This window comes from Haliotis rufescens, unplaced genomic scaffold (assembly GCF_023055435.1).
Source record: "Haliotis rufescens isolate VD_foot unplaced genomic scaffold, xgHalRufe1.0.p SCAF_23, whole genome shotgun sequence".
Taxonomy (NCBI): domain Eukaryota; kingdom Metazoa; phylum Mollusca; class Gastropoda; order Lepetellida; family Haliotidae; genus Haliotis; species Haliotis rufescens.
The window spans coordinates 12,422,237-12,449,843 of record NW_025963924.1 but is presented as its reverse complement, the minus strand read 5'-3'; the positions used below and the strand labels follow the sequence as shown (position 1 = coordinate 12,449,843).

At 39.8% G+C, this 27,607-nt stretch overlaps 2 protein-coding genes and 1 long non-coding RNA gene across 7 annotated transcripts in view; 1 reads left to right on the top strand and 2 right to left on the bottom strand.

Annotated features, from left to right (window-relative positions):
• Positions 1–372: 372 nt before the first annotated feature.
• On the bottom strand, positions 373–12,856 carry LOC124133092 (prostaglandin reductase 1-like). 3 transcript variants are annotated; one of them, XM_046497338.2, is made up of 9 exons: positions 12,569–12,856; positions 11,051–11,096; positions 10,279–10,329; positions 8,874–9,038; positions 6,790–6,907; positions 5,793–5,948; positions 3,699–3,807; positions 2,527–2,642; positions 373–934 (listed from the first exon to the last, which is right to left on the bottom strand). In XM_046497338.2, exons 1-9 carry the CDS (start codon positions 12,675–12,677, stop codon positions 824–826), a joined length of 981 nt encoding a protein of 326 aa, XP_046353294.2. In that variant the 5' UTR covers positions 12,678–12,856; the 3' UTR covers positions 373–823. The 3 variants fall into 3 exon arrangements, with proteins under 3 accessions (XP_046353294.2, XP_048257754.1, XP_048257753.1); XM_048401797.1 differs by lacking the exons at positions 373–934; positions 2,527–2,642 and adding an exon at positions 2,713–2,825 and having other exon boundaries at positions 12,569–12,835; XM_048401796.1 differs by lacking the exons at positions 373–934; positions 2,527–2,642 and adding an exon at positions 3,201–3,313 and having other exon boundaries at positions 12,569–12,835.
• A 6,813-nt stretch (positions 12,857–19,669) lies between these two features.
• LOC124133091 lies at positions 19,670–24,228 on the bottom strand. The gene is made up of 3 exons (XR_006860894.2): positions 24,079–24,228; positions 21,335–21,460; positions 19,670–20,508 (listed from the first exon to the last, which is right to left on the bottom strand). It is a non-coding gene; the product is annotated as an uncharacterized LOC124133091 (long non-coding RNA).
• The window catches only part of LOC124133089 (GRAM domain-containing protein 4-like), a 78,777-nt gene continuing 75,398 nt past the window's right edge, over positions 24,229–27,607 (top strand). For all 3 annotated transcript variants that reach the window (XM_048401795.1, XM_048401791.1, XM_048401794.1), the window contains exon 1: positions 24,229–24,355. The gene's annotated coding sequence lies outside the window, so the exon portion shown is untranslated. The remainder of the gene's footprint in view (positions 24,356–27,607) is intronic.

Sequence of the window (27,607 nt, the reverse complement as noted above, 5' to 3'; positions counted from 1 at the left end):
CTACCGGGTACCCATTCACTGCTGGGTGAACAGAGGCATATTTCATATGTCTCATGCCAAAAGAGTGAGTGAGTGAGTGAGTATGGTTTTACGCCACTTTTAGCAATATTCCAGCAATACCATGGCGGGGGACACCAGAAAATGGGCTTCACACATTGTACCCATGTCGGGAATCGAACCCGGGTCTTCGGCGTGACGAGCGAACGCTTTAACCACTAGGCTACCCAACCGCCCCACATGCCAAAAGAGACACCGCATGTAACATGTGCTTCAGTGTAGAAAACTCTCAGGGAGTCAAGCCGAACATGGTCACCAATCCAACTACTCCCCACGACCATGTGTTTTGAGGGGGAGGGGCGGGATAGTTTTTTCGTATGGCTCAATCTGAGATTGACCAATCAGAGCAGAACTACTAACCCCATATGAGACCATATACCGTTGTTACTGACAAAATATGAGACCATATACTGTCAATTGTGATGTGCAAAGACATTATATATTCAAGAAACCATGTTCGTGACTTTATCAATATTATTAATATAAAAAATTATGGAGGAAAAAAATCACCGTGGAGGTCACTGATTTACAAATAGCACCGTCATAGAACATAATATATGATGTTGTCACAAACAAGAAACATGACGCCAATGACGTCACAAAGCAACAGAATAGATAGCAGCCCGTCGTTAGGGAAAAGTGGACTGCTATCAAGTTAAAAACTTGGCAACTGAAAACACCATAACTATTAATATCCAACTCTTCCATGTATCAGACTTTGTTGTATTTCTAAAGCTTCTTGATGGAACTGTACTTTCTCACAGTGTCACACTTTCACTATTGCTTTGCCAGTGTTTGCGCCATGGAAAAGTCCCACAAAAGCTTCAGCCATATTCTCGAAGCCTTCTGTAACTGTTTCGCGATACTTTATCTTGCCCTGAAAACAAATCACACTGAGAATCTAACACTGAATGAGTGAGTGAGTATGGTTTTACACCGCTTTTAGCAATATTCCAGCAATATCACAGCAGGGGACACCAGAAATGGGCTTCATTGTACCCATGTCGGGAATCGAACCCGGGTCTTCGGAGTGACGAGCAAATGCTTTAACCACTGGGCTACCCAACCGCCCCGAATCTAACACTGACTTGACAGCTTCTCGAAGGAAGCACCACCATTTCTTGACAAACAAAACCATTTTTCATTTACAATTAGGCCTACTGTTGGATCACAAACCTGCAAACATCCATTCTGATTCAAGGGAAAGCCGACATGATATCTGAGAAATTAATTTTAGTAAAATCTAAATATTTTTTACATTTATATACTTATCCTACATTACTCCTTAATGTATTCACTGCTTACCTTACAACAACATAAGACAGCGCTCGGCAAAGGTCCATGCAAAAGGCAGGAGGTGAAAACGGAAACATCTTTTTTGTTACCAAGACCCTCGCTGAGCGCTGTCTTTTGGTGTAAGGTAAGCAGTGAATGCATGAATGAGTAATGCCGGATAAGTAAAAATTTATACAAATATTGATTCTTGCACCAACGACATAATGTCTTCAGAATGTTCAATAGCACTAATTGTCTGAAATATGTTAGTCCAAGAAATGTTCCCTCACAGTCTGTTATTGCTGGACCCATCAGAAATGTATGGACCAGATATGCCAGTGATGGATATTGTGATCAAGATTCTACACCGTTGGGGTACTATGACACGCTATACCAGTTTTCGAAATAAATCTGCTGGTCTAAGAATTCAGAAAAGAACAGTGACATTCCCTTGAGGATTACTAATTTGGCCATTAGATAGTTGGCAGCTCTGTAGCAGGACAAGTGACGTTCCCTTGAGGACTACCATTTTTACCGATCGTAGCACCACCACTGGCTACTACAAGTTATGTCCCTTCTAAGCCTCTCTTATGGACCAATCAGATGCCACCTCTTGTATCTCTTGCATTTGCTTCAAACAAACTAGTGGCGCCGAGTCAAGACGATCTGATCGATAATCAAGATCTATATTGTGATAAAACGGGTCTTACATCGCGAAATGCATCAAATCACGTGAGCACCTTGATTAAAAGCATGAACAAATTGGAAAATATCTGAAAACGAGAGTGAACATGCTTTGCAATTCCTGCAATTGACGGAAATCTGCATGACAGTTTATGAACCGGATTAGATTTCATTTTGATAGGACTTTGCATAGACTCGTTAGTCCAGCCAAAATGTAACTCCATAATACTAGCCTAGTTCAGCAAGGGTGGAAACTGGACTTTTATAGTCAGTTAACTCTCTTGCCTGGGGAAAATGCCATCTATCAGGAAGGTGGTTAGATGGGTGGTTAGATGGATGGCAATTCTGTAGCACATCATTTTTGCTGACAAGTGAAATAAACTTAATATCTATCCCTGATAACCCGAGTGACCGAGCCTGACCACCCCAGGCAATTAGTCTCCTCAGTTGCTGGGGACCTAAAATGACAGGGAACCCCACAGAGACGAAGCCGAATCATGTGTTAGTTACCTGTTTGATCCAATCAATAACCTGTAACTTCGCTTCTGGCCAGTGTTGGAAGGTACGGCACATGAACCCCCTCATAGTGAGCTGCTTCGCCAGCATCTGCCCATACACCAGAGGGCCTGCAACACAACAGTGAAGGAAGCTAATTGGGTGCCAGCATCTGCCCATACACCAGGGGGCCTCCTACACAACAGTGAAGGACGCTTATTGGGTGCCTGCATCTGCCCATACACCAGAGGGCCTGCTACACAACAGTGAAGGACGCTTATTGGGTGCCAGCATCTGCCCATACACCAGGGGGCCTGCTACACAACAGTGAAGGATGCTTATTGGATGCCTGCATCTGCCCATACACCAGAGGGCTTGCATAACAACAGTGGAGGATGCTTATTGGGTGCCTGCATCTGCCCATACACCAGAGGGCCTGCTACACAACAGTGAAGGATGCTTATTGGGTGCCTGCATCTGCCCATACACCAGGGGACCTGCTACACAACAGTGAAGGATGCTTATTGGGTGCCTGCATCTGCCCATACACCAGGGGGCCTGCTACACAACATTGAAGGACGCTTATTGGGTGCCAGCATCTGCCCATACACCAGAGGGCCTGCTACACAACAGTGGAGGATGCTTATTGGATGCCTGCATCTGCCCATACACCAGGGGGCCCGCTACACAACAGTGAAGGATGCTTATTGGGTGCCTGCATCTGCCCATACACCAGAGGGCCTGCTACACAACAGTGAAGGATGCTTATTGGGTGCCTGCATCTGCCCATACACCAGAGGGCCTGCTACACAACAGTGGAGGACGCTTATTGGGTGCCTGCATCTGCCCATACAGCGGAGGACAAGACAAGTACATGCACACACAGAAGCACTCTTAACATATACTCTGAAACATTGTGTTCCTCATAATAAAGAAGTTGACATCTATAAATTCTCTTCCTTATTAAATTTATTGTTGCTGTATGATGAGTAAGACTCACTTAAATAATCAATCAACACCATGACAATCATCAAATTCAATAAGTATAGGATAATATTTTGTCTTTTCCTTATTATAAAATGTAACAATCTATTTCAACATAAGATTGATCTAATGACAATCCATTGACAAAAAAGAGTTTTCAAGATCTGCTGACAAGGCATCAGAATGGGGTGCCCACTACTCACCTGTCTGTGGTTTGCCGTCGTACCTGTACGCGGCAATCTGACCACACACTGCCACACGACCGCCCTGCTTCATGTTGAACAACACAGTGCTGGAAAACTCACCACCAACCTGCAACATCACATCTATAACATATGGTGCTCTCTCCCCAAGGTGACCTGTGAAGATCTAATTGCTGACTTGGTCGATGCATGTCATCGTATCGCAACTGCGTAGATCGATGCCCATGATGTCAATAACTTGATTGTCTCGTCCAGACGCGATTATTTACAGACCACTGCCATATAGCTGGAACATTGCTGAATGGAGCAATAAACAACAAACAAACAAATAAACTCTCCCCAAGTCAAGTAGTTATCCCATTATTTGTAAATATTTGTCTTTTTTATGTACAAAGATATCTTTACACAAACAAGTACCAGTAGCTTTCAACATTTACAATGGCAACTTTTATTTAAACTTGACAAAACACTTCAGTTCCCTTCCATACTGCTAGTTACAGAACCACAATTCTGTACAAAGAAACATGTGTCATTCGATTCACATCAGTTCATAGGACATATACACAGATGCCTTGAAAACGACTATTTTAAGAAACACCAATAAATTTCCTCCATTCCTAACTTTTTTTTAAATAATTGGATGAAAAAATCTAATTGTGTTCTATGTTTGTTGTTTTATGCCGCATACTGTAATATTCAAGCTATATGTGACGGTCTGTACATAATCAAGTCTGGACAGGACAATCCAGTGACTGACATCATGAGCATCGATCCATGCCATTGGGAAAACAATGAAAAGCATCAACCAAGTCAGCAAGTCTGACCACCTGATCCTGTTAGTCACCTTTTACTACAAGCATAATCGCCTGTTAGGGAAAGCATAGATTGCTGGTGACGTGGTCTAACCTGGAACTTCTTAGGGCTGTGGTCAAATGCATGTGAATATTCTAATAATTCCAAACAAAGGAGGGGTAGACACCATAAGTTAACTCCAACCTGTCCACAGTATCGAAACGTGATTCCAAACCTGCCAGTCCTTGATTTATCACCTTAAGGCCGAGTGCCAGGCAGGGTAACAACAAGAACCATCTTTTAACGTTTTCTGTATGAGCGGGCAGGGAACCACTGTCCTTCTGCTCTCTGGGCAGATGCTCAATTCACTAGACCATGCAGGCAGTCAGACCATTAAGGACTGCAAGTGGTTTATCAAACAAAACTAGACTTGGGAAGAAAACGAAATTCACACTGTCGAAGAACTCACATTGTCGAAGTACTCACATTGTCGAAGTATTCACATCGTCGAAGTACTCACATTATCAAAGTACTCACACTGTCGAAGTATTCACATCATCAAAGTACTCACACTGTCAAAGTACTCACACTGTCAAAGTACTCACACTGTCGAAGTACTCACATTGTCGAAGTACTCACATTGTCGAAGTATTCACACTGTCCAAGTACCCACATTATCAAAGAACTCACACTGTCGAAGTATTCACATCGTCAAAATACTGACACTGTCAAAGTACTCACACTGTCAAAGTACTCACACTGTCAAAGTAATCACATCGTCAAAGTACTCACACTGTCGAAGTACTCACACTGTCGAAGTACTCACATTGTCAAAGTACTCACATTGTCAAAGTACTCACATCATCAAAGTACTCACACTGTCGAAGTACTCACACTGTCGAAGTACTCACATTGTCAAAGTACACACATTGTCAAAGTACTCACATTGTCAAAGTACTCACATCATCAAAGTACTCACATCATCAAAGTACTCACATTGTTAAAAAACTCACATTGTCAAAGTACTCACATCATCGAAGTACTCACATCATCAAAGTACTCACATCGTCAAAGTACTCACATCATCAAAGTACTCACATCGTCAAAGTACTCACACTGTCAAAGTACTCACATCGTCAAAGTACTCACATCATCAAAGTACTCACACTGTCGAAGTACTCACATCGTCAAAGTACTCACATTGTCAAAGTACTCACATTGTTGAAGTACTCACATCGTCAAAGTACTCACACTGTCAAAGTACTCACATCGTCAAAGTACTCACATCGTCAAAGTACTCACATTGTCAAAGTAGCAATCCACACCTTCAGGGGCCGCCTCTTTGATGCTGTCTGACACCGTGGTTTCCTTATAGTTAAATACTGCATCAAACCCAAGTTCATTTTTCAGCCAATCACATTTCTCCTTAGTTCCTGCATAGCCAATCACTTTGCAGCCCTACAATGCAAGAGAATCTATATTACTTACAAATGCTGTTTTAATGTCAATGATATTAATATGACACAGTCAGCCAGTTGATTCAGTGAAGGAATGTTGAGTTATGCCAGTCAGCGATACTACATTTATTTCACAGCAACCTTGAAAGAAACAAGTCTGGACCAGATAAACCAGTGACTGAAAGCTGAAGCAATGATCTATATGCTTAGGCATCTTCATGAGGCAAGGGTGTTAACTGACAATCATCTTCCCGAGGCAAGAGAGTTAACTGACTTTAAAAGTCCAGTTTCCACCCTTGCCGAACTAGGCTGGAATTCCTGGGCTCGATACGAGCGCCACCAGTGGCTATTACGAGTTATGTCCTTTCTGTGCCTCTCCTATTAACCAATCAGATTCAACCTCTCGTATTGCTTGCATTTGCTTCAAACAAAACAGTGGCGCCCAGTCAAGACGGTCTAATCGATAATCAAGATCTATATTGTGATAAAACGAGTCTTACAACGCAAAGTGCATCAAATCACGTGAGCACCTTGATTAAAAACATGAAAAGATTTAGAAAATATCTGTTGACACCGAGATAGCGGTGCACATGCTTTGCAAATCCTGCAGTCGACCAAAATCTGCATGACACTTAACGAACCGGATTAGATTTCAGTGCGCGATTTTGATTGGACTATGCATAGACTCGTTAGTCCAGCCAAAATGCAACTCCATAATACCAGCCAAGTTCGGCAAGGGTGGAAACTGGACTTTTATAGTCAGTTAACTCACTTGCCTAGGGAAGATGACTGACAATAAGAGGCTACTAGGCTAGAATCATGGAGTTATATGTGAATGATACCTTTATTTTTGCAATCTGACCAACAACACTGCCGACAGCGCCTGCAGCAGCGTTCACCAGGACAGTCTCTCCTTCCACCGGCTTCAAGATGTCTTCCACCCCGAAGTAGGCAGTCATGCTGGGGACACACGAGTGAGTGAGTGTGATATTATGACGCTTTCAACAGCATTCAGTTAGATCATGGCATGTCAGAATTGTGTGGTAGGAAAGCCTGACATGATGAGTATGGTGCTAACAAACCTAGAAATATAACCCGGGTGAACAGGATTGAAACCCACAATACATGGCCTGGAATATAACTTAATCTGACATGTTTGTTTGTTGCTTAACGCCGCACTCAGCAGTATTCCAGCTATATGACGTCTGTAAATAATCGAGTCTGGACCAGACAATCCAGTGATTGACATCATGAGCATCGATCCACGCAATTGGGATCGATGACATGCATCAACCAAGTAAGCGACCAGATCCCGTTAGTCACCTCTTATGACAAGCATAGTCGCCTTTTACGGCAAGCATGGGTTGCTGAAGACCTATTCTACCCCAGATCTTCACGGGTTTAATCTGACATGTTTATATTGAACTGCTCCTCAAGTACCTATTCATTAGGGCTGTTACGATTCACTTGCATATTCGGTTAATTGAACCATATCCATTCATGAATTGAATTTGTTATTCATGATCACTAGAATCGAATATTTATGAATATGCAGTCATGTGCATTTACATACCCTGACCCATAAAATATCCATAAGAACATATCATATGCATACATTTCTTCGAAGACACTGGTCATTGTCACAATTGAGCAGATACTAGTACCTGGATAGTGCAGTATATAAATGTATTATAAATAAATAATTAACAAACCATGTCAAATAGTTTATTTTGTTATTGTTTCACTGAATATCATAAATAATACATCAACTGATGACTTGTTATTGTATTTGTGAATAAATATTCGGATTCGTTACCCTATATTCATGATACGAATCGTATTCGCCTCATAATGTATTTGTTGCAGCCCTACTATTTATTACACATAACTTCACAGGAGACAATTGACAGCTTGGAACTTCTACATGTATTTACCCTCAAGCCATGACACACACAACAGTAAACACAAGCTAGGGGTGTAACTGATATATCAATTCAGAAGAATCATCATATATCTATATATCGACCAATAATAAGTTTCAGTATTCTGTATGTGTGTACATTAAAATTGTCAATGCAGACCTGCAAGTTAATGCTAAATATGAACTCAATATGTGTTCAATGACCCTGCAAAGTCATCTTTGACAGATTTGGACATGCACTTGGCGCATGTAGATATAAACATAAGCTTGCATTTTTCAATAATAGGTTGCACTGTTGCATGTTTTATATAGCTAAATCAAGCCTTGCTATTTGAGTCCTTAGCAAATGTTGAGAAGTATATTTTGATGCCTTATTGATCATTGTCATGCAAAAGAATTGACGTCACAGTCAGCAATAATGAAGTGCCAAATTTCAAGCATTCTGTTCTAACCAAAACTTGATCTACACCCTCTAGGTTGATTTCTATCTTGCTTTTGCACATCTAATGTCACACACACTGAGAATTTTGTAGGAACTGCAATTTGCCGTTTATAACCTACAACTGTAGATTAATAATTTGTTTGTTTGTTTGTTTGTTGTTTAACGCTGCACTCAGCAATATTCCAGCTATATGACGGCAGTCTGTAAATAATCGAGTCTGGACCAGACAATCCAGTGATTAATATCATGAGCATCGACCCATGCAATTGGGATCGATGATATGCATCAACCAAGTCAGCGAGCCTGACCACCCGATCCTATTAGTCGCCTTTTACGACAAGCATAGTCGCCTTTTACGGCAAGCATGGGTTGCTGAAGACATATTCTACCCCGGAATCTTCACGGGTCCTTAAAAGTCACATAAGCTGACCACCCAATGTCCATCTGAGTCAACTCTCCAGACCAGAGTCATGAGGTCAGGGAACCTCGTCCATCCCAGAGCCTCAGGGACGTTTCCTTAGCATCCTTTAGTAAACAGACAGAAAGCTTCATACAGATATTACCCTGGCATGCCGACAGCTCCAAGAGCAAGGGATGCTGAGAGTTCTCCAAGGGGAGGTAACTGTTCCAGGATGGATGTATCCGACACGATGGTGTGTGTCCGCCAGCCAAGCTTGGCTAGGACCATCGTCCCTACAGCGAAACTGTCACTCTTGCTGGCTGTCACTCTGGAACAAACATCATTAGTTTGTTTGTTTGTTTGTTTGTTTGTTTGACATCATTGGGATTAACTAAGTCAGCGAGCCTGACCACCCGATCTCGCCCTTTACGGCAAGCATGGGTTGCAGAAGACCCGTTCTACCCTGGGTCTTAACGGGTCGGAACAAACATCACACGCTCATAGCTTACAGTATCAGTGTGCCATTGTTATCAATAAAAGCAGAAGAAAAGCATGTTGTCTCAGGAATATAACATGAAATTTTCAGTCAATTAATCATGTCTAATAAACAAACTAGAATGACTTGGGTTTATGTGTCAGGTAAACTAACTTTTTGACTTGGGTAGGTGTTGAAGTTAATATTTATGCCACAGTCAGCAAATATTGTAGCTTGTACCAATTTGAGTCTGGTCCAACGAAACCAGTGGTTGATGGCATGAGCTATTATTCACAGTACGGGTGTACACTGACACACTATCACTGAATCAACCAGGTCACACATTGTGACCATCCAATCCTCATTGTTAACCAGCTCTTTTGACCATGATAACAATAATGAGGTTAATGGTACAGTACCTTTGTTGGGTTGTGCATCTTCCCGAGGCAAAGGAGTTAACTGTCTATAAAAGTCCAGTGCCAACACTTGCAGAACTAGGCTGGAGCAATAATTTGGATGGAGTCTGTGCACAGTCCAATCAAAATCACGTACAAAATCATCATCCGGTTTGTAAACTGCAGTGCAGATTTCAGTTGATTGTAGTATTTGCAAAGCATCCGTACAGTCAACTAAGCGTCAACATATATTTTCCAAATCTTTTCATGTTATTAATCAAGGTGCTCACGTGATTTGATGCACTTCGCGAAGTCAGACCCATTTTATTACAATATAGATCTTGATTATCGATCAGATCACTGGGCACCGCCATTTTGTTTGAAGCAAATGCAAGTGATATGAGAGGTGGAATCTGATTGGTCAATAGGAGGGATATATAAGGGACCTAACTCGTAATAGCCACTGGTGGATCGAGATCTACGATAGAGCCCAGAAATTCCAGGCTAGTTTGGCAAGGGTGGAAACTGGACTTTTAAAGTCAGTTAACGCCTTGCCTCGGGAAGATGCCGGTTGTGCAGTAAATTAGTAATAGTATAGGTATCAGACCCCACCATTTTTCATTGACACAAATCTAAGCAGATCTAAACCATGTTGTGGTTGATGAAGAAGCTAGTTCCACACCTCAGCATCCACCTACCTGGCCACTTGCTCCCCCTGCATCACGTCTCCCACAGCCACCTTGAAGAGCCTGGAACACAGAGAGTTCTTGGTAGAGCACACTAGGAATTAGGCTCAAGTTTGATGAGGTTGGTACACAGAGAAACTCACCCAAGTGTCTCACCTGAATGTCTCACCCGAGTGTCTCACCTGAGTTTCTCACTTGAGTTGACAAAAGTTTAAACCTCCAAGGCGTATCGACATATATTTGATATCAAACGACACAAGGATGAGGTTCTTCTTTTCATCCAAATTCATTCTTTAAACTTTTTAAGTTAGAAAACAGTATGAACTTGTGTCTTGAAATAAAAAAGTACAGCTAACCAGCTCAGTGAGATTAATGATGTCATTTGATTGTGACATCATGGGACTGACTAACGGATGACATCACAATGGTCGGCAAAGAATTGTGATGCAGTTTCATTGAGGCAATATCTCACTTGACATCATCAAAGCAACATCACCTGTGGAGGCCAGTTTTTGACGATGAAGATTAAATCTTATGTCTGTAAACTGTGCATGCTCTTGACATTTGGAAGTCATAAAGGGCTCCTTGTTTTCAGGTCACAAAACATGTTTCAGCAGACCTAGACTTGCTTATGGAATGTTATCAAAAGTGTCAAACATGAATTGGCACGACAATGGACAATATATAATATGCTCATGGACCATCTGAGAAAAAAAGATGAAATCAACATGTTGATATTAATATGAGATATATTTTGAAGAGGTGTGGGTAAAGTAACACGTACCTCATGTAGGGATCCACAGACAGGAAGACAGCCTCACACAGCACCTCTGTAACACAGGCCGGTCCCACAATCAGAGCAGCATGACAACTTACATTGTGGGTCACTGTGTCAATGTGATGATAACTTAAACTGTGAGTCACTGTGTCAATGTGATGACAACTTAAACTGTGAGTCACTGTCAATGTCATGACAACTTAAACTGTGAGTCACTGTCAATGTCACGACAACTTAAACTGTGTGTCACTATGTCAATGTCATGACAACTTAAACTGTGAGTCACTGTCAATGTCATGACAACTTAAATTGTGTCACTGCCAATGTCATGACAACTTAAATTGTGAGTCACTATGTCAATGTAATGACAACTTAAATTGTGTCACTGTCAATGTCATGACAACTTAAACTGTGAGTCACTGTCAATGTCATGACAACTTAAATTGTGAGTAACTATGTCAATGTAATGACAACTTAAATTGTGTCACTGTCAATGTCATGACAACTTAAACTGTGCGTCACTATGTCAATGTCATGACAACTTAAACTGTGTGTCGCTATGTCAATGTCATGACAACTTAAACTGTGTGTCGCTATGTCAATGTAATGACAACTTAAACTGTGTGTCGCTATGTCAATGAAATGACAACTTAAACCGTGTGTCGCTATGTCAATGTCATGACAACTTAAACTGTGTGTCGCTATGTCAATGTAATGACAACTTAAACTGTGTCGCTGTCAATGTAATGACGAATTAAATTGTGTGTCACTATGTCAATGTAATGACAACTTTAATTGCATGTGACTATGTAATGTAATGACAACTTAAATTGCGCGTGACAATGTAATGTCATGACAACTTAAATTTAAGACTTTATTTATCCACAGACCGTCAGATCACTTAGACATGTTAGATGGAATATTGTTGAGTGTAGCATAATATTACTCCATTTACCAGAATTACTAATTTGATATTTGATTTAATAATCATTGTTATATGACAAAACCATTCAGAAAGTCTGGTAATATTAATTCATTTAATAATACTAATATTACTAATTCAAATATTCATTTAGTAGTTCGATCCTTGAATGTGACTATAATCCCATTCACAATATACACACTGTAACACAACCATGATGTCAGATTGCACATATATGGATGCTCATTTACAATGGGATTCACACAGATCCAGGCGTGAACAGAATGTGTAATTTGATCCCTTTACAAACAACAGCTTGAGCGACAGACATGAATCTCTGCTACGGTTTGACAGGAAGAATGTGTTCAAATGCACGATTAGCCTAGATGGAATTTTATTTGAATTAGTAACATAAGGAAATCATATCGACTTAAAAGTTATCATGGATCGATGCTCATGATATCGATCACTGTATTGTCTGGTCCAGACTCGATTATTTACAGACCGCCGTCATATAGCTGAAATATTGCTGAGTGCGGCGTAAAACAACCAACCAACCAAGTTTCAGGCCGATTGTAGGCCAACACATATCTTATTTTTACCTTCGTCTTGTAATGTGTCCGAAATGTTTTCAGTCACAAGTTGCAGGTTCGATGTTCGTGGCTGATCTTCAAATTCGTGGGCGTAAATCCATTTTCTTGCTTGCACCATTGTGACAGTTTGCAAGGCCTGTTGGCAGAACTTTAAATTACGTACAATGCTCGCATGCGTGACCAGGTTACGGAATGGGGCGACAATGCTCGATGTCAGTCGGTCGTGACAGTAGACTGGCTCCCGGATCCTCCGCTTGTTGTCGCTGCTCTTGCTCCGCTTTCCAAGGAACGAACGGGAACCAGTCTATCCAAGCTCCTCACAGCGATAGTCCGTTCGCGGAGCTCTCTATACTGTTACCGAGAGCGTAACGAAGGTGTCACGCGCTGGGAAGGAGCTTGCCAGTCTATCGCGGCAGTCGCGCAAGCTCCTTCCCAGCGCGTGACACCTTCGTTACACTCTCGGTAACAGTATAGAGAGCTCCGCGGACGGACTATCGCTGTGAGGAGCTTGGCAGTCGCGCGGTGAAGGTTTACTCTTGCAGACCGCCAAGAAATACAAGACATACGAGTTCTCTTTCGGACACACTGCGATGAAGGGAAATATCAATATGGTGCCGTTTCTGATAAAGCTGTAACGAGAACCGGCGTGTTAAATGTTGTGGTTATAGACAAAAAACGCTTATTTTTGCATCGCATTACGAGAAAACCAAGTTCAAGATTGACAATTTGAATATATACCGGCTAATATCAGTGATTATATATATATAAACTCTTTTGGCCGACTCGTACCCATGGCAACTGTTGCTTTAACCGTACGCACTCGTACCTTTTGTTTGATTGCTTAACGCCGCTCTCAGCTGTAGGTAATCGAGTATGGACCAGACAATCCAGTGATTAATATCACAAGCATCTATCCATGCAATTGGGTTAATTACGATGACATGCATCAATCAAGTCAACGAGCCTGACCACCCGATCCCGTTAGTCGCCTCTATCGACAAGCAAGGGTAGCTGAAGATATTCTAACCCAGATCGTCACGGGTGTACTCGTACCTAATCAACTGGATGACTCGTACCCAAAATGCGAATCCATTCGCAATGAAACTATATATGATTTGAAACATTAATCATTTGTATTCTTACCTGCAGCTTCTGAAAAGTAGCTGCTCTTCTGTAACATATAGTTTAAACAGAGTTTAAGTACGGATTAGCCATTTTCGTTTGGTACGAATCTCCGTGGGTAAACGGATTGTCCAGTATCAATATACAGTGCCGTAGCCAGCCAGCCCACCTTTTTCCTTGTGCAAGGTAACTTGAATAAGAAATGAATAATCTTATTTATTTAACTACGGCCTAGATATATATAATTATAAGACAGCAAATAATTTTAAAAACGAAGCATGGTTTATTTCACGATAAAACATTTTATTATATACTTCGTTGTGAAAGACGAGTTTTCTGAAGTTGAGAAAAGTGATATTTTCATTGCAGTGAACATATAACACTTTGACGGAACTATTGTCATATAAGAGTTACCTCCCCTTAAATTGTCTCCCTTTATCGTAAGTGTCTCACCTGTACACAAACGGTTGACGTCATTTTGACGTTATTTCGGCATTCAAAAGACAAAATAATGACGGATGATCGTTAATGGGGTTAATATCACTTCTTGTGGTTTGTTATTCTCTCGAAAATGTTTCGTTATAAACTGTAAATTTTTCATTTAACTCGTCAAACGAGACTCTTCGTTTCGCAAAGCGCCATTTTCGTTAATTGACCAGCGGTTGTTCTTTCGCTTCCAAGAGCGGCCTCCTAGTTTTCAAGGATATTTTCTGTTGAAGTTGATTTTGTTATTGATCTTATCTAAATGTATGGTTAAAAAATTTTGTGACCCTAAATATTGTAAGATACTTTTGTTTATATTGTTTAAGAATTTTTAAACAAGAAACTACTTTTTAAGTCGCAAATACAAGAGGTGGTGAACCGTCCCTGTGTGTTAGGTAGGGAGAATTTACGTTTCAATGTTTTACATTTGTAATGAAAGAATTTAATTTCCCTTTAGAAACCTACATAAAAAGTATATAATAAATAGGATATTCAATACGTCACGTAAAATCTCGTGACGGGGGAATGGGAGATATTTTCACTCGTGAGAACATCCAGGAAATATCCACCTGTGCATAAAATTGACTTGTCTGACATTCCCAATGTTTATATTGTGGGAGTCATCATTATTTAAATACGGGTAAATGTTTTTAAAGCATATATATTTTATTGACATCCTGAAAAAAGGCTGTACAAAATGTTGATGACACCCTGAATACAATCCGACCTCGGCAATGTTGGACAACTCCATTCAATGTACAGGTGGTTTAAGTTTGATATTCTAACAGTTTTTACGTCGATTATCTGCATCGTTTCTCCCAATACCGATTGTCATATCCATCCAGCTACATCTATGGGGAACAACTCAAAAGATACTTCCCTTTAAAAAATAACGTCGTCCTCTTTACGACGTCATCAAGTTGCGAGCGCATGTTCGAATCTCCAGAAATGACGTCATGATAGAACAATGTTTTATCGTGAAATAAGCCATGCTTCGTTCTTCATTGTTCTTCGCGATTTATGCTGAACATAATGTTTATATCTCATATAAGATACAAGAAAACATTGATGCAGAGCATCAAAGTTCCCCGCCATATGTGATGCCTCACAAACGCATAATTATGATGTTACTGAAAGGCATGAAGGAGCATAATTATATAAACCACAAATAACACAACGCTGTTGTGAGTATTGGGCAATACAGTTGATACATTTGCATAGGGTAGGTCTATTTAAAAATAGTTCCTTGTTTAACGCCGCACTCAGCAGTATTCCAGCCATATGACGGCGGTCTGTAAATAATCAAGTCTGGACCAGATCATCCAGTGATTGACACCAAGAGCATCGAACTACGCAATTGCAATATGATGTTATGCATCGACCAAATCGGCGAGCCTGACTTGGCATTTGGTTATAATAATGTAAATGAAAATACTAAGGTCTCCATATTGCAAAAAAGTCATACTAGATAAGGTCTATTGGTCACAACTCAAAATATTATCACGTAGTTGGAGAACATTTCAATACGGGGACTAATCAATAACGGAGATTCCTCGTCTCTTGTTTTACGTTTTTTGGTCAGTTTCCTTTTTTGTTTTTCTTTCTTTCAAAGAATAGTAATTGTGATCATGAGTTGAGTTACTTGGTTTTTTTCTATGTACTGGTTTGAGTTCATATGATGGTGATTGATTGGTTTGTCGTTTAACGCCGCACTCAGCAATATTCCAGCTATATGACGGCGTTCTGTAAATAATCGAGTCTGGACCAGACAATCCAGTGCCTAATATCATGAGCATCGATCCACGCAATTGGTATCGATTCCATGCATCAACCAAAGCCTGGCCATCCGATCCCGTTTGTCGCCTCTTACGAGAAGCATTCCTGACCCAAACCATTCCGCTGATGAGAATTAAAAAATGCATACGAATCAAAATCCGTAAAAATTGCAATGGAGACATCATTAAAAGTTACCAAAAGTAACGGGGATATCAATATTGCTTTTTGAAATGATTCTATGAAATTTGTTTTCCCTGCTTCAATATTTGGAGCACCCGTGACGGAGCCATAAAATTGATTGTGACCTAAATACCCCTCATAGCCTTCGGTGTTAACTATGTGACTGTAGAGAGCTGTGCCTTCATCCAACAGATTATCGAGGTCAGTGGAACACGTTACAGACACAAATAGATTTGAGCCATGGGACACAAAATATATGAGTGACCAGAGCTACGGCTGTAAATTGAATTCCATTAAACGGTTGAAAAATACTACAGCCTTGATGCAAATTCGCCGACACACTACTCCGATTTTGCTTTGACTTTGCTACCAAACGTTTCACATGTGGCTATGTGCGTTGCACTGATTAAAAAAAACCGGGGGACTGGTTTAATTCAAAATACGGAATATAACTATTCCAAATATTTCCAGTGAACATGAGCATCCAAACAATCAAAAGTGTGGTATGTAGAATGTTGAATTCAGCCATATTACATTTAAATTGAGATGTCGTCGTTGTTCATGAATAAGCATATTCAGAACATATTTTTTATTATGCTGTTATTTACGATCTCCGGAGCACAGTTCTTCTTTTGTATACACCGTGAAAAAAGGAAAATTAGTCCTTGAGGAAAAAAGGACATCGGATTACACATGAATGGTTTAATAATGTCAGCTAATGACCAGAAACGGTCAGATGCATCAATCAACTACATTAAGACGATTTTGAAGCATCTCTTATTGCTGAAAAAGAACAGCATCAACATTCCACGCCCATGATTTGTATGTTTTGTTTCCGTAAATGCGTGGCTTGAAATTTCAAATAAACCAACATGTCGACATCCATGCTACAAATTTAACGTTTCCCGTATACTTCCCCGCCTTAAGGGCGGGGAAGAATAAAGGACTCATTGTGTTTATCGTACAATAAAACACTGCAGGGAGAATAAACCACTCGGGGCTGTGCCCTCATGGTTTATTCTTCCTGCGTGGGGCAGGACATGCTCACCTTTTCGCGAACACCTGGTCTCATTTAAGGATTGACTGGGTATTTTCTTCGGTTCATTGAGGTATGAATCGAAAAACCGATGTGCAAACTGTATGAATCCGCGTAGGTCGGTCTGACGTGACCCGTAATGGGATGTCCTCAGATCTTTGTTTAGCAGTAGCGAGAACTAGGATCTGATTTTAATGAGATTGGGTGAGCAAACAATAACCAATCATTCAGCCAATGACAGTGTATACATACAGATAATTGAATGTGTTCGCTTCATTCTGAAACGAATGTCAGAACGCACCTCTTTTACTCCGATACGGTACCTCTCTGCGTGAATGGTTATCGGGTCGGAGTAAAAGATCTAATTTTAATGAGCTTGACAATGCATTAATTTCTCAAACCAGAGCGGCTTTGTCCACTGTGTGTAATACCAGTAATTGACGCTGAGTATCTTTTTTGTCTCTTATGTCCATTTTATCATGACTTCAGATGTAACATTCTATCAACGTATTTCTGAGTATAAAATTTATATTCAATTTTCAACATTTGCTATCGTCACGCAGTATATTTGTCAAAAATTGTTAAGCAAAATGTATTTTCATTGGTATGAAAAAGCGTTGTAAACTTTTGTTTCAAGATGCATCTGTATAATTGTAAGGCGCTCCAGAGGTTGAGTCTTATCATGTCATTGTACTGTACTCGCATAATGGGCCGGTGGCCCCTTTACGGGAATAAGCTCATCCACTCTCAAACCAGAGCGACGGAAAACGTCACCTCTGACGCAAGTTTCGTAAAATCAGAATGTGGTGCAGTTTCGAGACGCCATACCTATATGTGACAGTGCCAACATGACATCAGCAATGGCGTCTGGGGTCCATTCCACAAAGCGATCGTAGCGCAACGACAGTCGTAACTCTAAAGTATGGGAGTTACGTACGATACCTGTAGCGCGACACTGCATTACGCCAACAATGCTTATGTACACGTGTGCCTCTGTTAACTCGCGTATCTTAAACCGCGTTTGCTTGGCCATTGTTAGATTTTGGATTACATAAATCTGGAAAATTGCTAACTGCGACGCGCATAAAACAACAAATAAAAAAACAATGAATGCCATGATTACCGTACGGTACGTCAGTCAAAGGGAAGCAGCCGTAAATTCAGTTTCTGGAACGGAGGTCCCACTTGACGTCGACAGTTTCCGCGAATTGGGCTACTGATTCTCCATGCTAAAGTTCTTGTCAGGTCTCTCTCAACGTACGAAGTCACCGTACCAGTCATCTTTGTTCCTTTTTTTTATTAGGGAGCTAAGCGGCCCCTAACATGGATATTTTAGGAGCCCAAACTAAGTTTATAGAAACCAACAGATGTTGTTGCCAGTTGTGTTTACTTTTTGGTAGCTAAGTAGCGGCAGTAGATAAATCTAGGTCGCCAATCATAGATTTGAGTCGCATTTGGCCACAAAAATGGTCACTACTTAGAGGACTGTCGTAATATCCAACATTCAACATTCTCGGCCTAATCAGGTTTAATATGTAGGGAGCCGTGAAGACCTTGGGTGGAATAGGTCTTCAGCAACAGGCGACTATGCTTGTCGTAAGAGGCGAATAACGGGATCGGGTGGTCAGGATCGGCGACTTGGTTGGTAGCATGACGTCGTATCCCAATTGTGAAGATCGATGCTCACGATATAAATCACTGGATTGTCTGTTCCAGACTCGATTTTTAGACACCGCCGTCATATTGCTGGATTGCGATGTTAAACAACAAACAAACAAACAAATAAATAATAAGTAAGCTCAACATGTATGGACTTTCCTCACACATTAAGCTGACACGCCGTGATATAACTGTACTACTGTTAAAAGTGGCGTTAAACCCAACTCACTCACTCACTGTTAGATGTCTCGGCAATCTTCCTGGACCTGTCAGCAGTTGCATTGATGACGACTTGTGTTAAATCATCCTGAAGCCTAGCTCACTATCAACATGTTCCAACCATGCCTTGGAAAGCACACAGTATTTGGTTCAAAATGGGAACTGAGAGTGCAATGTCATTTCACATAGCAGTCATCAATATCCACGCTCTATAATGGTGGCCTGTAATATTTGCGACAATACACAATCAGTGTCAGATGTCATGACCCACAATTCAATCCTGCGGGGAATAATTCCAGACATATATCCGGGTCACGCATTGTAGCTTGATGTAGAAAGAATTCCAAAGATGACAATCCCAGAAACATAATCTGGAATTCAAACAGTGAAAAGTTTCAGGAACGCCTAATGTGGCAGTAAAGATTATTTTAAGTTTATTTATAGTAACGGGCAATAACAGTAAATGACTGAAACACTCGTAAAATATCGAGATGGCCCATCTGACCCGAAGTGTGTATTAGAGCTACCTCCCTTGGAACAGCAACTCACATCTGTATTAACAAATAGGACATGTAACACACAGATTTTAGCAAATATAGTGACCAATTAGAAAAGTAAAACAAATTACAAACAAAGAATGTTTATCATGTTTATTCAAACATATCTTTTTAAAAACATGAAATATATTTTAAACATGATTTTTTTTAATATCATTGCTGGTCAAGTCCATGGAAAACCAACACGGTCTACATAAGGCAGCTATGGTGATATATCAGATACAGTCTTGCTGTGAATAACAGTGTTTAGAGTGCATCGTCATTAGCCACTGACAGCTGCGTGGTGTACACACTGGTTCCCCAACAACTCATGATATGTTGTACAGTCAAACACACAGTTATAACATACAGAAAAAGAAAAATGTTAGGCAAAGAGTCCTTTCAAAAAGAAATTAACATTCAAAAGTCCCTGATAGTACTTCTTAAATTTGCTTGAAAAAAATATGAAGAAATAAAGTACTAATTGTTTATGATTCCTCACTAACAATGGTTTAAGATGCACGATTATTTAAATATTTGAAATCAGTACAGGTACTTCACAAATTGATAGCACAATATGCAGAATGTGCCACTGTATGGAGCCAATTTCTGTAGGAATATAATAACATTATACCAACCCGCATGTTATTTAACAACAGATGTACCACATTTGTATAAAAACTAATTTGAAGTTGACTCAAAATTATGCAGTGCCAGAAAATTAAACAGTGTATTTTCACAGCAAGAGACAGTAAGAGGTAGTTTGTCTGGTGACAGGTTGTGTCTTGGGGTAGGGAGATCCAGAGCTAGGCGTGGCATCCTGTGTGGTAGGGCTGGTCTGCTCTGGGGTGGTTAACCTCATCCTCCTCCCCCATAAGCTACTCCGTACTCAGCCTTTGGGTTGTTCGGTTGGGCTTCAACAACTGGGCCATAGCCATCTGAAATACAGAGGTTGATTTGGTTGGTACTGTGGTATTATTTGTTGTTCAACGCTGCATCTGCAATATTCCAGCTATATGATGGCAAGGTACACCGGAAAATGGGCTTCACACATTGTACCCATGTGGGGAATCGAACCCGGGTCTTCAACGTCATAAGCCAACGCTTTAACCACTATGCTACCCCGCCGCCCCCACACTTTCTTAAGTACTAGTATGAACAAGTGCTGTTTTTATAGTGCTAGCCCACTGAGATACCATGCCGCAGATTAACATGGATACCCCACTCAGACACAGTATAATGATTCCAAGCTGACCAGTCCTTGTTTTATAGGGGTGTTCAATATAACTGGTATACCGATATATTGCAATACGGCCATCAGCAAGACATGTATCACAATACAACCCTTGCATATCAACATTTTCCGATACAGTCACAGAAGAATTAATATATAATTACATAAATTACATCTACTATCTTGAGGCTTTTCGATGGACTGGGTTCCTATCAAAGCCATGTATACAACACACGCTTTGTGCTGTTTACATTAACATTCCATAATGATGAGGTAATATGTATAGAAGGTAATTTAAGGTACCGACGTATGGATTATTGAATGAGAAGTACCATTTGAATAGTACAAATATATGTAATTTGTGCCCCAATACACAAACACTATCCCCTTTAATGATTGACAGACAGGGAAACAACAAGTACTATCTTTTAACATTTGTTGGTATGACTCAACCACCAGCCTTCCGAACTCAAGCACACGCTCTCTGCAATAGACCATGGAAGCAGTTCTTGGAATGGAAGTACACATACTTTGTGCAGAACGGCTGCCTTTGCTGATGACACACTCCCTCTCCTTTATGCCCTTGACCTCTGACCCAACCTCTGAGTTGGACTTGCAGCATGCTCGCTGAATCTTTTCAGCTACATAGCTGCAAGCTGAAAACACAGAAATGTTCTTTATTATCAACCTTATTTCATCATGTTCATCAATATATTGTTGGTTTCTTCAGGTTTACTTGAAAAGGGTTTTCCACTGTTGTTTCACACACACTTGTTAGACTGCTACTGACTTGAAAGTGGCCATTTTCTTTCAGCACAGAGTGGAAAAAGAACAGACGACAAACAGTGAAACAAGAGAAAAGGTTTGGTTCTCGTTATATGACACCTCAGCAATGCATTATTTATAGAAGTTAAAACAAAACAACAAGTAGAACTTAATTTCAGCTCGGACCTCCATAACAAGTCTCCGAGATGTGACAACATTATCAGTGACTAGTATTATTACATGCATAACCTCGAAGGCAGTCAAATGAACAATTCTGTGACAAAGGATATCTAGTTATACAAAAAAAGCTGATTCAGTGTTCCCGTCTACCAGTATTTAACAGTTTTTTACCCATAGAATTTGGCTTGAATCGGTAATTCATGTGAGTGCCAGTCCCTGTGGACCAACAAATAAAGCACCTTATATAATTTTGTTGTTGAACGAAACATTGGCAGTATTCAGTATATTTTTCGAACCAAGTCAACTTGTCTGTTACCATCAGGGTTTCCCGTTATCTATTATTAGTGCAAGGAAATAACATTTCGCTTTGCTTTCAGGTTAAATATATATATGTTTTTTTATTTGTTGAAAGTTGGGACTGACAAAAATTAGGGGGGACTGGTAATTTTTAGAGTTGCCATTCCAGCAGGACTGTCATTTTCAAAAGCCGGTGGGAACACTGTGATAAATATAGAGGGTTATAGTCAAAACAGCACCTCAGCAAAACGTCATAGAGCAAAAACAGCACCGGCTGGCGAAAACAGAACTTTGCCAAAAGCAAAAACGGCTACTGTTCACATGCAAACATGCTTATCACCTTAAAACATCTTTACATTAGAAATAAGCCTCTACTCAAATTTACTCGCCAACTGTGAATGAGAGTCAGGTATACGAGGCAAAGTATTTTCAGACTGCTTCGGATTTCCTGTCAGGCAACACAAACAGATCAAGCGATGACAATATTACAACTGTGTTGAAATATGGTGACAAAAATTAGGATCAATGTTACCAAGAATAAAGCCCCCATTACACTATCAAAAACTTTGATAAAAAATTTGGTTGGTTGGTTGGTTTGTTGTTTTAATCCGCACTCAATATTCCAGCTATATGATGGCAGTCTGTAAATAATCAAGTCTGGACAATCCAGAGATAGATATCACTAGCATCGATCCATGCAATTGGGATCGATGACATGCTTCAACCAAGTCAGTAAGCCTGACCACCTGATCCCGTTAGTCGCCTCTAACTACAATGGGTTGCTTAAGACCTATTCTATGCCAGGTCTTCACGGGTATCAAAAACTTGGTCAAAGTCCATTTTGACCAAGTTCTTAATAGTGTAAAATGCTGTCAAAAACTTTGAAGAAGTTTTTGACGGACTTTGATGGAAAAGACACCGATCCTATTTCTCGTCAACTTTGATCAAAGTTTGATGACATTGATTTAATCAAGCCAATCAGAATGCAAGGAACATTTACCCCTTTTCAACCAGAAGTGCATAGATTCAAGTCAAAATGAGCCAACTATTTTGGACTGACGAGATGTTGGAAGAATTAATTGACTTGGTTTAACAACAAGTAGCTATTCTCAGGACCAGATATAAGATATTGTGCATAAGTTGACACAATTTATGGATAAAAACTTCTTTAATACTGTCTGCCTTTGCCAACCCTGACGCCAACCTCTCAACATGGCAATACTACAAAATACACATGACAACAGCAAAACATTCTTAGTAGCATCAATCTTGGGAAAATAATACCCGCCAAAACTTAGACGGCCTGTCCAAAACCTTGATGAGTGTAAACAGCCAAACTTGGTCAAAGTTTTCTTTGACCAAGTTTTTGGTCAAAGTTTTTGATAGTGTAATGGGGGCTTCATTTATACTACTACATAAATACCTTTTTTCTTTATTATGAATATAAGATGCCATTTTCATTGACCGTCAGTAGCGCTTCTGTTTTCGCAAGATGAAATCAGTGACATTTTGCTAAGATATCGCCATACTTAAAATGAAGCATTAATAATCACAGATTCAGTCATGTCAGTTGGGATAATAATAAGACAACGTATCACAGTAGATAGTACTGTATAACCCTTGACAAAATATAATCACTCACAAAAGCCTTTATTTCTGATTCAACCAAAGTTGATATGGTTCGTATGAACATAATTGATGTCAGTTCGGCGAAAGAATTATTATTATCATTGTGACAATGCTTAGATGCTAGTCTGCTTGTTCCGCCGAAAATGTTGTCATCGATCAATCAATATCGGAATATAATCGTCTAACAATCCTCTCTATATAGTCTGTATTTCTTGTTATAAACTGTGAAACAAAGTATGTTGCATTTTGTTACACAACGTAACCAACCCGGTTGCTGTCCTTGTTGTCAATGTCACATGTACAGAATCTCAGTGGGATGACTTGACAGTTTTTGCTGCCGTCCGTAAAGCGCACTAAACTGATCTTAACTGACACAAGACTCGTGCGACAACGTGCTTCTCACCATTAATTATCAATCATACCATCCTGTCGATTGCGCAACCCTGTGCTGAACGCTGGTGTTTGAGATATCGTGTTTAAAGGTTCAGATCTTCTCACACTGTTTACCTTTCTGACATTAGCGATGACGCTGTGTCACGTGATGTACGGGGTCACGTGCTAAGCGGAAGTGCCCTTGTAAACAACCTGTCAAGTTCATGTGGTCGTTGGTCTGTCAAATGCTGTAAGCATCACGCGAGGATACTTCATGTCGCCCTCATCATGACAACCCCTCATTAGCTGTAAGTTGCTTTTATTACAAATTTCTCGTGCGATATCTGCGGTTCTCCTGCCCGAATAATTTATATGAGGGCGTGTTCTGTCTTTCATTATGAAGTTTGTTTCGTTGACCAGTCTGCCATTAATTAACCCGTTATTATTGATTTATTGACATTTTCATTATGAATAATATTTCATCAATATTCGTTTAAAACGTTTTGACTCCAAAAACGGAGCTTTTAGTTGAACAAAAACGTAACAAACTGACTTATTACCTGTCTGGATTTATTAATTATTCAAAACATATCCTTGATTTCCTTCTTGTTGTTCAGTGTTGTTATATAAGTGAAAAAATTAGGCATCAACCTTCTTTCATTTGGGTAATAACATCAATCAGGTAAACTGCAAAAGATTTGTTACCAGAAATAATACCTGAGATTTTTTAAGATAAAATATATTAACGAACCAGAGCACTTGTGCATCATACAAGATGGAATATTTGTTTTAATATTGATATTAATTATGAATCTTCAACAATAATTATTGATTAACTGCTATATGATTTCAAAATCAATGTGACATCTGGCAGTAGAGATGTTAGCTAGATGCAGATCTGTTCAATACACAGGACCTGTCACTGGTGTAGCCCAGTGGATCGGGTGTTTGTTTGTCACGTTGACAACTAAAGTTCTGTGCCCATGTAGGCCTAGGTGGGTGTGGAGTCATCCCACAGATAACATCCTTACCTTGTCAGCCTGCTGATGGGGTTAACCTCTTTGGTCATGTGGACAAGGCGTCCGACCTCTGATCAGAAGGTCTGTGGTTTAAATCCCATCATAGAACTCAGACATTTTATGTCCGCTACATGCGTTAAACAACTGGTCCTGGTATTGGCGATACATGTGTGTGGGTACTGAGTGAGGCATTTAACAACAAACAAACAAACAAAATTTTGAGATGTGTAGTTCTTTTAGACCTAACATATTTAACCCAGGAAGTGGGTGTGTCCCTGCTGTGAATGTGTTTGAAGTGTCCCTGCTGTGAAATGTGCAGGTGTTTACATCTGTACATATGATCATATAGTGCATCTTACTGTGAACACCTGCTGCTGTCGTGGACTTGTTTGTTAACACAATTATCTTCAGATAAAATTGATCAAAGGCATAATGATCAAACAATTCATTTTATTCAAATAATGAAACAGGCTAGCCGAGCAGACGGTGCACTAAGGGACGTAACTCCAATTTCTTACCACCCAGGCTGATATCGATCGCTCATTCAAAATGCATTGACAAGGCATATCAGCCCAGCAAGGGTTGTGATACGGGTCTTGTTATTACACTCCATTAATCATGGTAATATGACCATCTCTATGTTGATTCTATCGCACATGCAGAATGCCTTATATCATTGATAGGTGTGTGATAAATGTTGATATTAAATGACATACTGCATGACATACTGCACATTCTCATGCAAACATGTGGCAACATGTGTTACACCAGATCCAGCATATGTTCAAATATTTATGATCGTATGATAATTCAACTGGCATTTGCTTTTTTAAAGTGACTACGGTAAAGACTGCCTCCGTGGTCTAGTGTAAATAGAGCGTCCACCCAGGGAGCGGAAGGTTCGAGGTTCGATCCCCGGCCACGTCATACCAAAAGACGTTAAAAGATGGTACTTGTTGTTACCCTGTCTGGCGCTCGGCATTAAGGGACTAAAACAAGGACTGGTCAGCTCGGAGTCAGTATACTGTGTCTGAGTGGGGTATTCATGTTAAACTGCAGGATGGTATCTCAGTGGGCTAGCACAATAAATCGGCATCAGTCCGGTCTAGTACAAGCAGCCACACAAACACACACACGTGCATGCACGTCGCTATATAAGTGCAATAATCTTGAACGCGACATTAAACTCCATTTCACCACCACCACCACCACCTTCACGACTACAGTGAATTTATTTATTTCTATCATTTATTTGGTCAAATAACTTTTTTGATGGAAGAAATTATACTGTTTTGCTTTAAAGATATGTTTTAAATATGATTATCATCTTTGGTAGTGTCAGTTCCCAACTTTACAAGTCTTTATGAAACTACAGATAGCGAGATACACTAAACAGCTAGATGAGGTGAATAGTTTCAGTAATTTATAAATGCTAAATGTCCTCATTTTGTGGTGAAAGAGACAGACTGTTTTTTTAAAATATACATCTTTTCAATGAAACACTGCACTTTATTTTATTTATTATCTATGGGGGCAAACACAGGCCTCAAATTTAAATTTGTACCAAGTAGACATGGCTACATGTATTTTTTCCCAGGTAGCCACTGGTAAAATCAAGAAGTCAAGCCAATATTGTAGGTAGCAAAAAGCATTTGAAATGATCTGTTATGAAACAACTATTATAATATGTACAAGTTATAGCACTAGTCTTGGAATTGTATATTAGTGGAAACTGTACTTGATTTTTGTTACTTGTGACTCGAACATGACGAACCATGATGCAATTTATGTTACTAGATTATATAGGTATATCCTTGATTATCCAATGAGCATTGTCAACTAAAATAAAGTACTAATCACATTAATATTTATGTATTTTGGTTCAATGTCGACTTTAGGAGGAATTATTTGCGAGTACAATTATTAGCAGACATGTTTTCCAAGATCAACTGTTATTTATTTTTGTGTCTACAGATGTGTAGCAATAGAATTTAGTTGCCACAAGATATTTTTCAAGGTAGTCATTTGGCTACCTCTGAATTTTAGATATGAGACAAACTGAGATTAAGGTCGCATTGGCGACCGTTTTAGTCATATCTTTGAGGCCTGAAACATATCGGGGTTCATAAAAATCATATGTGCACTAGGGTTATATCACATCACTGGACAATAGTGTACATTGATTCTATCATCCGGACGGCATTGTTGACGTCATTCAAATCTTATTGTAACGTGAGGTCGGAATGACGTCACACTAGAAACGACATCATAGCTGAAGATTGTTGACATCATTGCTGACGTTGTGACTTGCTGTCCTTATAGGTAAACACTAGAATTCGTCTCTGTATATAGGCATCTTTTTCGGTAATAAATATAACATTATATTTGTGTTCATGTCATACTATGCTTGCGATACTCATGCTTAAATTCTGGTATTTAGACTTGTGTCGTAAACATAGTATGACATGAATATAATATCCTCTATATTTTAACATGTTTACTTTTGTAACATATTGAGCAGATTTTCATCTGGTCATGCGT